This window comes from Gobius niger, assembly GCF_951799975.1.
Source record: "Gobius niger genome assembly, chromosome: 19".
Taxonomy (NCBI): domain Eukaryota; kingdom Metazoa; phylum Chordata; class Actinopteri; order Gobiiformes; family Gobiidae; genus Gobius; species Gobius niger.
Window position 1 is genome coordinate 17,102,110 of NC_136870.1, and position 11,147 is coordinate 17,113,256.

The following is an 11,147-nucleotide window of genomic DNA, read 5'->3' on the forward strand; positions in this document are numbered from 1 at the left end:
GAAATTGATTAATAATTGAGCCTAAAAACCAACCTAGAAAAATAAGCTTATTAAGACAAGGTTAAGATGTGTAGAAATACTGTTACTTCGATTGATAATTAAATATGGCTTTTCATGTATGGGCCAAAAGGTAGGAAAGAAAAGAAATAAAAAATGTGTAAATTCTGACAAAACTGCCTGGTTGAAGAAAAACCAACTGGTCGCAAAACCAACTTTGCTGTTCAACATTTGCTGTTATTGAACACATCAGGATGACTGAGAGCTTTTACTGACATTACAGTCCAAATGCACTGAGTGAACTGGCTCTTCAAAATAGCAGCTCTTGTAGTGACAAAAAAAGGGATTAAATGAAGGAATGCTGCTTATATGATCAGATAATTATTACATGTAACATTACCGCTGGAGTTCGTAATGTTATGGCTGATCTGTGTAAAAACTGTCAAAGTTAAAGCTTTAACTCGCGATTAAATTGTATTCAAATAATGAGTGCATTAACCTCTTAACCCCCACCTGAATCACCCAGATATTCTCCAGTTTGGCCCTACCCAAATCTAAAAGCTTCTTTAAAAAATAAATATTAAAATAGTGACAAAAACAAGGATGAAAAAGAAACAAAAAGCTGTAAAAGAGCAACATAGACACGATAAAAAAAAAGTCACAAAGAAGCGACAAAAAAGTGACAAAAATGCAATGTTGAAGGGGCTAGATGCAAGTTGGCCATTTTACACTCACTACTGCCACCTCAGGTCATAGCTATTCGGACCCGAAGTAACAACTTTTTGAGTGACAGTGCAGGATTTTAGAGGCAGGACAATTAGGACAATACATAATTGTACATTTTTAAACTCCATATAGTCCCTTTAAAGTGATGAATACATGTCACAAAAGCATCAAAAAAGCAACGAGAAAAAGATACAAAACAGTGACAAAAATATGGCGACAAAAAAAGTTGCGACCAGTTTTGTAGGCCTTTGTAGGCCAAACTGGAGAAAACATGCTCAGTTCAGGTGAGGGTTAAGAGGTTTATCAGGAATCAAATTGATCACATATATTAATATGTATGTTTTCTTCAGTATCTGAGCACACACATTACCTGAAAGACAAAGCACTATTAACTAACCTTTTTACACGATGAGATACTTTTATGTGTCAAAAGCCTGAAAGTTTGCAGATTCTGTTCAAAGTGAAGAAACTGAGAAAGGGTTGGAGAGCGACTGGAGATCCCATTATAAGTTGTTCGGCTTTTCCCAAAAAATTAGGAAACTGATTATTTGAAATGAAATGTGAGCAAATGCTTTATATGTGAGTGTTTTATGTCGGCCAAGAATTAAAAATGAATATAATTATTAGTGGAAAAATTAACTGCGATTTATTGGGATTAATCGAATTTCAAAAATGCGATTACTAAAAAATGAATCATTTAACAGCACGAGTGAAAAGACAACGCGCCTTATTCAGATCAGAAGACCGGGAGTGATTACACAAGACCCCGAAGTAGAACAAAGTGTGCGGCGAATTGTGAAGTAAAGTCTGAAATCCCGGTGCATGGAGTCTGAAGCCTTGAGGGGAGAGCGACGACAGACAGGGGAGTAAATGCTGACTGACGCCTGTGGCCCACTTCTAAACCAAACAAAAAAGTTGTGTCAGACGATGAAGACGATTCAGGAGAAAGTCCCAGTACTTTCCACGAAAAGCATCAGATATTTCAAATGGATGGGAACCAAGTTGGCCCAGGTAGCTTTAATTTAACATTTTTGGCACAAGTGGTTGCTTTTAAAGTAAAACTACTGAATTGAAAGTAGGAAGTATACCATTTTGGGGTTTGTGCCACTATAAAATTGCACAACACATGTTTATAATCCATTTAAGCTCATATTCCTATAACCACTTCATCACCAATATGGAAAATGTGTTTAATGATGAAACACATGACGCATAAATTCATAACAAAGGTCGAGAAAAGCAAGACAACGCGACATGATGTATATACCTTCCTATACTTTATTTATTTACTGTACAGGGTTCAGATGACAATAATTGGATATCATTTACTACAAAAGGCTGCATAAATAATTTAAATGTAGAAATAAAAAATAAATACGCATTTCATTCTTTCATAACCGTCCTTCTCGTGTCTCAGAGCGGCCGCGGCGTCTCTTCGTGTCCTTTTTTCGAGACCAAGGGGGGACCACGCAGGTAAGATATGTACACTCCGCATGACAAAGCTTTCTCCAGCCGCTGTTTCAAACACAATTGAACAATAAGCAAACGACGCCAGCACAGTTTGGAACAAGTCAAGTCCGGAAGCAATATGAGTACAAACGGGCCCGCAAACAATATCAGGAAATGTAGAAAAGGCTCTGGGAGGAGTTCGTCTCACACGGGCAGAGAGCCGGGGGAAGACGGTTGTGATGTCTGCGAAAAGTGGACCAGGTATCGGCGCTTCCTCTTAGAGATTAAATATTTCTTTAATAAGCTATTTTGGATTTCTCGTATTTACACGGGAGAGGTGCGGGGCGACAGGAGGGAGACTAATCCGTGCCGGCTGAAAAGATTTGAGAACGTTTTGCAAAGCGCTTTTTTTTTTTAGTGTGGTGGGGGGAAAAAAAAGTGGCATCGCCAGCCAAAACTAAAAACCCGACGCCTCGTGCAGGAACTGGCTTGCGGCATGAGGAGGGACTGTCATGGAAATAGGTGGAAGGGAAATTGCTGTACTATATTGGTCACACGGTTCGATTTAACTAGAAAGAGTCTGTGAATTAAAAAGGGGGGGAAAAAAACATTGATGAACTAATGCAAGGAGGGGAATGAACATCGCTGCATTAGCCACAATAAACAGTGCGTCCTGATTAGTCCAAGCTTTCTGTGCATTTAAATGAGCGGTGTGTCAGAGTGTGACATTTTGGATTATACTCACATTATGTGCCTCTAGGGCTCTGAGCTTGACTTTAAGATATGAGCCAAACAGTGGTGACTCCTTTACTCGCACTAGCCACGTTGGTTAATGTTAGAATTTGTTTAAAGCAGTACTAAGTAACTTGTTTACCTTAATAAATGCTTTCCGTAGTCCCTCTGGGGGTAATACAAGAGTTAATGGGAGGATTTGGGGGGTCTTTCATCTCCCCCGGTGTCTCTGGCCAGAAAACCACAATTGCAACTTCGCTGCCTACAGGTCGGAGGCCCCAATACACACTAATAGAATCACGAAGAAGAAGCTAACAGGCTAACGGGCAAAGCTGACTGTGGGCTAGCACCACTTAAACAGTATTTACATCCAAGTTTGAGTGTTAAAAATGATCTCCATTGTGTAATTGGATGTACAATATCCCTCTTTCCCTTTGTCTTTTCTGTCAGTGTAGTATTTACTCTCACGGACAATTAATGAGTAAAAAACTGCAACATGCTACGACACCTGCAGTGGCGCCTATGGCCTCTAGGGGCATGAATTACTTAGTACTGCTTTAATATGATTTTGGCTAGAAAAAAAATAGCTGGTAACATTAAACTACAAGCCACAGTGCCCTTGTGGACAACAGAGTTAATGCCAAGCCATATGTGCCTATAAGAAGTTATACTCCAAAGAAGTCACCTCTCAACAACTCTCGCCAAACTTTTGGTGTTTCTTTATCAATGTTATCTATTTGTGGAGCAGTTTTTAATTATGTGTACCTGCAGAAAAACGGCAGAAGCTAAATCCGGTACATAGCATATACTCCTCCATAAGATTGATGCATTAGTCCCTGACAAATAAAAGAAAAAAACTCTGCATCGACCCGACTCGCTCTCCTGTCCTTGCGGAAATGTACCTACACATTCACAGATTACAGAGTGGTGTCAGCGCTGATTTAAAATCATTCCTCTCCTCCCTGTTCCTCTCCAGATCCTGTGCATGAGTCGTGGGAAAGGTGCTACTGTGGCTGACAGGCGCGGGGCAGGTCGCTCCAGTTGGGACCGAGCGCTGCTGCGGGGCCGTCCCGATGACTGAGCGGCCGGGGCACTGTCCAAAACCTCATCAAAACCTGTCAACGTCCCAGAGCCAGAGCCCCTTCCTGCGCTCCCGTCATCTCCTCCGAAGCCAGCCAAGATGGAGATGGATTACACCCAGTTAGAAGCAAAGATCGGCCTTTTCACCTTGAAGTCGTTGGAAAGTTATGGCGCCTTGTTGTTGTGCGCATCCGCTGGATGTTTGTACAGGTGCACTGGAAAACGTCAGGTCTTCTCATTACATTTGAATGAAGCATCGTGTCAGAGCAATTACAATTGTCCTGGAGAATATTGATGTTTTTAATGTTTTTTTAATCCAACTCAGTGCTGCAGTTCCTGATCAGTCAAGCTCTCAATAATGAAATTTGTCATGCACTATAACACATCTGACAATATGGCTGAGAAGCAGGGACTGATATTGATGTCCATTACTTGAACCAGTCCAGCGCTTAGCTTATGAATGAGTCTCCTTTCTCCCCTTCCAGGAGACATATTGATGCATAATTGGTCTCTGTCCCATTACAGTCATTTCAGTACATATTGTCTCTGAGCGGCGTATTATTTTTGCTCCGATCCTGCTGAGGCAACCGACTGTGCTTCCTGCTCCGCTGCGTTTTGGGCACCTCCTTGGCCTCCGACTGGTTGTGGTGGGGCCTGAAGCGCTTGCACTTGCAGGACGTCACCACGCGGATTTTGTAAGTCCGGGTGTTGCCGCTGGGACAGTGCAGCTGGACCCTCTTCGTCCGGGAGTGGGCCGGGATGCAGCGGTATTCCGAGGCGTTGCTCCTCCACCACTTGGCCCGTGTGATGGAGTTGGGCAGGAGGTGGCTGGGCATGCACTGTCCCGAGCACACCAGCTCCCGGACGGGCTTGGCGCTGCGACAGGATCCGTCCGTGATGTAGCGGGTGGAACGCAGCTCGCGGCAGCTCAGCTCAGAGGCACCTGGGAAAGAAAGAAAGAGTTCATGATTAGGGTAATTGCTTCAATCCTAAACAAACATTATAATTGGCCAAGGAGAAAGGTTTTTTCCCAAAGAAAAAAGGGAAATTTGTCCTCTGCACTTAACCCATCCTTCAATGCCGCTGGCAGCCTGTCAGGAGCAACAGCAACAGTACACCCATGAACCATCCCCAGATCTTGTGCTGGGTTTGGTCAGGACTCCATACAGTGGGATTTACCCATTGTGCATCTTTAGGGTTGATGGGGGGAAAACCAGAGGACTTAAAGCAGAAGTAACTCATGCCCCTAGAGGCCAGAAGCGGCACTGCAGGTGTCGTAGCATGTTAGGTTTTTTACTCATTAATTGTCCGTGAGAGTAAATACTACACTGATAGAAAAGACAAAGGGAGAGAGGGATATTGTACATTCAATTACATACTGGAGATAATTTTTTTCACTCAAACTTGGCTGTAAATACTGTTTAAGAGGCGCTAGCCCGCAGTTAGCTTTGCCCGTTAGCCTGTTAGCTTCTTCTTCGTGATACGTTCGTTAAGTGTGACGTCACAACTTCAAAAAACTCTTAAAATATTAAATCAATATTTCTGAAACTCAACAGAGAGTTACTGAACTTACTTATTTAGCAGGCCCATTAGCCAAAAATGCTGCTAAAAAAGCAATATTTACTAAAGTCACTACTTCCGGGGTTAGCGTGGCTGCTGTGCCGTTGGCATTTTTCTCCACTAACTCGAATGTACCGATTGTGGTACATTCTACTTTTGTAGCAGTAGGTACAGCATTTTTGGCTAATGGGCCTGATAAATAAGTATGTTCAGTAACTCTCTGTTGAGTTTCAGAAATATTGATTGTGGTATTAAAGACTTTTTTGTAGTTTCTCCCATATCTGCAGACCGGTAAGTACAGCTGTGATGTCACCACTTAACAAACGTATTCCATTAGTGTGTATTGGTGGCTCCAACTCGGAGGCAGGGAAAGTTGCGATTGTGGTTTTATGGCCAGAGACACCAGGGGGAGATGAAAGACCCCCCAACCATCCCATTAACACGTGTATTACTTGTATTACTTGTACTATGAAAAGGACTATTTAATGGTAAACAAGTTACTTGGTTCTTCTTTAAAGGAACCAGACCAGGCGTGGAGAGAACATGTAACTTCACACAAAAAGGTCCTTGAGGTCCAGATATCGAACCCATTACAGTGCAAATGAAATCTCTAGGCAGTTTACGTTTAGTTGAGTTAAGACGCAGCAGTGGTAGTCTTGGTATACAGTGTTTATGATAATAGATAGTTACGTTTAAGTGTAGAGAGTGGTATTTTTTTCTTGTATTACCCACTCTATTTGCTAGACTGACATCTCCTGCTCTCATAACTAACATTACTGTCTGTCAATGAGAGTCACCACGTTGCAACTGCTACTTATTGTGTACATTAAGCCTAGTTTGTCTGTTTAAATTATGCCTGTGTGATTAGCTGATGATAGCATTTGACAGCAGAATCCAACTGGCAGTAAAAATCTGATAGCAAATCCAGCCCAGACTCAATCCGAACTAATGGAGGGTTGGCTTTTGGAAAAGGAAAACTGGCACAGGCGGCTGGCTCTCAGGAAACCTGCAGGGCAGAGTAAATATCTCTCTATTATTTTAAGGCATAACAATTTGGCGCAGTCTTGGACACCTGCCAGACTGATCTGAGATAACATCTATGGCGCGTAATCCCATCTTGTAGCCACAACTTTTAAACAGCTTGAGTTATTGTCCTATTTTTACAAGGAGCAGTGAAATGTCGGTTAAGAAATGATACTCTAGCTGAAGTATCTGTTTCCTTCTGTGGCTGTCTCTGCCCAAAAAATGAGGCCTACACAAAAGGATTTATATGCGGTGACTTCCCTTTTGCGAGAACCCGATCTTGTCTTATTCTGTTGTTGCCGCTGAGGGACGGCCAAAGTTGTACACAATGACGACCAAACGCATCAAGTGGCGGTTAGCACACAGTCAAGCTGTTGTGTGAAATCAATCCTAAATACTCAAACCAGTGAAGCCAGACTGAAAGATGGGCTGGAAAAGTTGTGGTTTCATTAACATTGCAAAGAACTGTTTTTGATTTGGCATAGACAGCACAGTGCGAGGGAAGGTGAAGAGCAGGGAGAGACATTCAGCAAAATATCAGAGCCAGGACTCAAACTCAGACTCGTGCTTTGTAAATGTACACAGCTTTGCAAACTAGAGGCGCATGTGAGGTACTGTATTTTATGACATTATGATGTAATATGAAGTTTTTTTGAGTTGGATTTAACATTAGGTTCTCAACTGGTGGGCTGGGGCCCGATGTGTGCTGCAGGACTATGATCACTGTCTCATAGCTGATGAATAAAGCAACATAACTCTTATGAGGAAAATATTGTATTTAATACAAGGATGGAACTGCACACTTTTTTTGCTGTAAGATAATATTCATATTTTTTGGGTTGTGGCTTGTCAATATCACTAGAGAATCAGTGTTATAAAGTAAGTCAGTAAGTGCTTTATGGTACAACAAAATTGCATAGATCCATTCTTTACCAATGCAAGACAATGTCAGTGCCTTGGCAGGGGTCCAAGCTGTATTCTCAATACCAATATGCATTGGTTTTATAAATGCGCTTTTCTGGACACTCAGAGATGCTTTGCATTGCATTACATTCACTCACTCCATACTCGATGGTGGTAAGCTTCTATTGCAGCCACAGCTGCCCTGGGGTAGACTGACAGAAGCGAGGCAACCAGTCTCCCAGGCCCCTCCAACAACCACCAACACTCACTCACACAGCATTTGCCAGGCTTCCTGGTGTTACCAAACGGTCTCCCATCCAAGTACCGACCAGGCCCTTCCCTGCTTAGTTTCCAAGGTCTGACGGGATCGGGCAGAGCAAAGGCGGGATGGAACTGATCATCTTTGTGACACACATTTCACATAAGTAACGTTGTCTTATCCAGGAAACAGGGAAATGCAAAGAAATGTATTTAATTGTTTGATTACAACCAATAACAATGAAGGAATTGAGCTGAGCAAACATAATATTTTGACTTTTATTGCCGGTTTGAGAATGTTGAGCATACATTACGTCCATGAAGCTTGCCTTTGGCGCATTACTGTGAAGCTTTTAACAATCTGAGCTTGTAAAGTCACACTAGACTACTGTCCGGTTGCATGAGCTGCTAATTCTCCCTGTGTGATGAGAAGGAGAGGCGTTTGGGAGAAGGCTGGAGGGAGGCCAGGCGAGTGGTCCAAACCGCGCTGACACTGTGACGACCGCGGACAAACAGGCTGCCTATTACTGACGACGAGCTACGAAAACACTTTATACCAAGCCTTAAATTACAGCCATAATGGAACACATAATCAGATTTCTGTACTCTTTTTACTGTCTTTGGCTGAAGAGAGCCGGGTATACATTACTCTGTGACATTTGCCCTACTTGACAAGCTTTTAGAGTATATTGCAATTTAACAGTAGTTTCTTCTTCTTCTCTTCTCTTTTGTTTTGTTTTTCTTGACAATTTCTTGACAATCAGGGGTTCCCAAACTTTTCAGGCCATGGGTGACCCCCAAAAGTACAAGCAGTCCTTGACTCGCACTGTAAATGTACCGCACACGACCTTACGCCCAAAATCAGGTTGAAGCACATCTTTTTATTCCCCCACTTTGATTTAGTGAATCTGATCAACATGGTTTAAACAGTGAGAAGATTAGGAATTGCTTTACAACTTGCATATTAGTAATTCTGTTTTTTTCCCCTGTTGAATAGTCATTGTTGTCCATCTCCCATTACATGAAAAAATATGTGACTACTTAAAATAACCATGAATTCAGCAACACAGCTCTTCAGTGCACTATTGTAATATGCTGTAATTGTCTTAAATTACTTTCCCTTCCAATCTCATCAGTCAATACAGTCATCAAATTAGGACAAAACTGTGAGAAATGCACCACCCAGTTCGATATAACTCGCCCTAATCAGAATATTTTCATTGGTAACAGGTGGGAGTAATCTCAAAGGCATTCTTGCATTTAAAAAGCGATTCCCAAGCCGCCCAAAGACAAACTATTGATGTATAAACCGCGACGTGTTTCCATTTGAGGACGCACACGCTGTTGCAATCAAAATTACGCGGGCATGTAAAGCCCCCCTAATAGTATAGGAAATAACGTGAAAAATGTTGATTCGCCTCTCTGAACGCTCCGCTTCCACTTGTGGAGCGCGCATGCAGCGAAAGCCACAGAAATGCCTCGACATCACACGCGCCACCGCCGCGCTTTGGCACCGGACTCGAGCGCAACACCCACGCACGGAGCTGTTCTTAATTTGGTAATTAGTGGGGGAGAAATTAACTCAAATGAAGGGAAATTTCTCATATTGCGGCAAGCATGGGTTCAATTATTGCCTTGAACTTGATTGTGGGGGGAAAGGAACACGTTTGTAACGAATCCACTTGAGAACAAACGCCCTTGTTGGCTAATTAGCATAATCATAGGCTGTGGTCTGTTACTTTTCACATTAGTTATGACCTAAACCAATGTAGGAACTGTATTTGTTTTTATTTGTTTTTACATGTTTACAGCTTAATTGGCCTCAAGGCACAAGCTTCTGTCAACATGAAATGCTTTAGGCTTAATGTACCATCTTAAGGGTAAAGTAACTAATGTCGCAGCTTTATCAACATCTTGTTATGTATTTTACGTCGGCCTATTGATTTGCGTAATGTGCGTAAAATAGTCTGCTGAGCATAATGGCACACTTACTATATGAAATAGTATTCGCTGTCCTCCCTCCATTCTTCGCTCTGTTATTCAAAGTGTGGTTGTTGTTGTTGTTGTTGCTGTTGCCGCCGCCGCCGCCGCCGCTGTTCGACGCCCTCGTCATCACTTGCTGTGGCGTCCTGGTATTCGCCCTGTACTCCTCCTGCAAGACCTCCGTGGCATCGTTGTTTAGTACTTTCCAGTCCTTCGCCGCGGCGCAGCATCCCTGGAGCAGCAGCAGCACCAGGACCGAGCTGGAGACGAGGATGGCCATGACGCACACCTGCATGGTTCGGGGGTATATACGAAGACGCGCAAAAGAAAAGTGCTTGGAGGAGGAAGAGGAGGAGGAGGAGGAGGAGAGCGGACGTGCCGGTGCGCTCCCGCTGGTTCGCAGATCTAGACTTGTGCGAGGAGTGACTGGCACGCACGGGGTTTTTAAAGACGGACGCGAGGATGACAATTAAAGCACCGAGTGGGAGGGGCGGGAGAATCTGCTGCTGAAACTTCATTGAGAATGTGCTGTCGAGAGAGAGAGAGGGAAGAGGGAAGGTCAGGTGATGTTAGAGAAGATTGAATAAAAAATAAACCTGAGATGATTTTCTTTTCTTTTTTTCAGTTTCGAGAAAGGCGTGCGTAAAATGCCCCTCGAACACGGGTGAGCGCATGGATGAGCAATTTGTTTATCAATACAGGCCTTCATAAAATGTGCACACAAACTCAAAACCCATAAACAAACAAGGAGGAGAAATAGGCTACAAAAAGATAAACACAAGTAAGACGCATTTACGCTGTTGAGACGCGCTGGTGCCATAAGTGCGCACGGCAAAATCGCATCTTTTTTTTTTTTTCACTTCCGCCGTGTTGCGTGTCAAGCAGGGATGTAGCAGCTTATAAGACGTGGTTTATTTTGGGCTGCGCCATACAAACAAGCTTCTTAAGGCATGAGGGACTTTATTTTATTGAAAGCGAGAGAGTTTTGATGTCCTTCCCCTTATGCAGTCACTTATATTGTCAAGGATTTTTATTTTTTTTATGCGTAAAAGTCGAGAAACAAAACAAAACAATCAAAACTATATTGGTACATTTCAATGAGGTGCGTAAATACCCACAGACGAGGCGAACAATTCAACTCAAGTTCTTAGATTTGACCTCAAAAAAACTTTACGAACCGAGACGTGCTATGCAATATTCCCACAAGCGCATAACTTTTATTTAGTGCTTTTGTAATTGGTTCAAATGGGCCAATGCGCGCTCGCTTCAAAGCCCCGGGCACCATTAATAACCCATTGTGGCGACGGGCGCTTCCTTCTTCCATTCAAACACTGCCCCCTACAGGAAGAGTAAACAAGTAAGAAAGAATAGGAAGGATTAAGCTGCATTTGAGGTCATTGTGTGGCCGTCTGCTGTCCGGCGCAGACACGCCACCG

At 42.9% G+C, this 11,147-nt stretch overlaps 1 protein-coding gene across 1 annotated transcript; it reads right to left on the reverse strand.

The window, feature by feature from the left end:
* Positions 1 to 3,543: 3,543 nt before the first annotated feature.
* Positions 3,544 to 10,009, reverse strand: sost (sclerostin). Its single transcript, XM_079577697.1, has 2 exons — positions 9,721 to 10,009; positions 3,544 to 4,927 (listed from the first exon to the last, which is right to left on the reverse strand). The coding sequence occupies exons 1-2, from the start codon at positions 10,004 to 10,006 to the stop codon at positions 4,515 to 4,517; spliced, it is 699 nt and encodes a 232-aa protein (XP_079433823.1). The 5' UTR covers positions 10,007 to 10,009; the 3' UTR covers positions 3,544 to 4,514.
* Positions 10,010 to 11,147: the final 1,138 nt, after the last annotated feature.

Excerpts from the sequence above, each read along its gene's own strand:
- sost (XM_079577697.1), bottom strand. The coding sequence starts at position 10,006 with ATGCAGGTGTGCGTCATGGCCATCCTCGTCTCCAGCTCGGTCCTGGTG. Across the intron at positions 4,928-9,720 it reads AGCGAATACTATTTCATATA|GTGCCTCTGAGCTGAGCTGC; the intron begins GTAAGTGTGCCA and ends TTTCTTTCCCAG.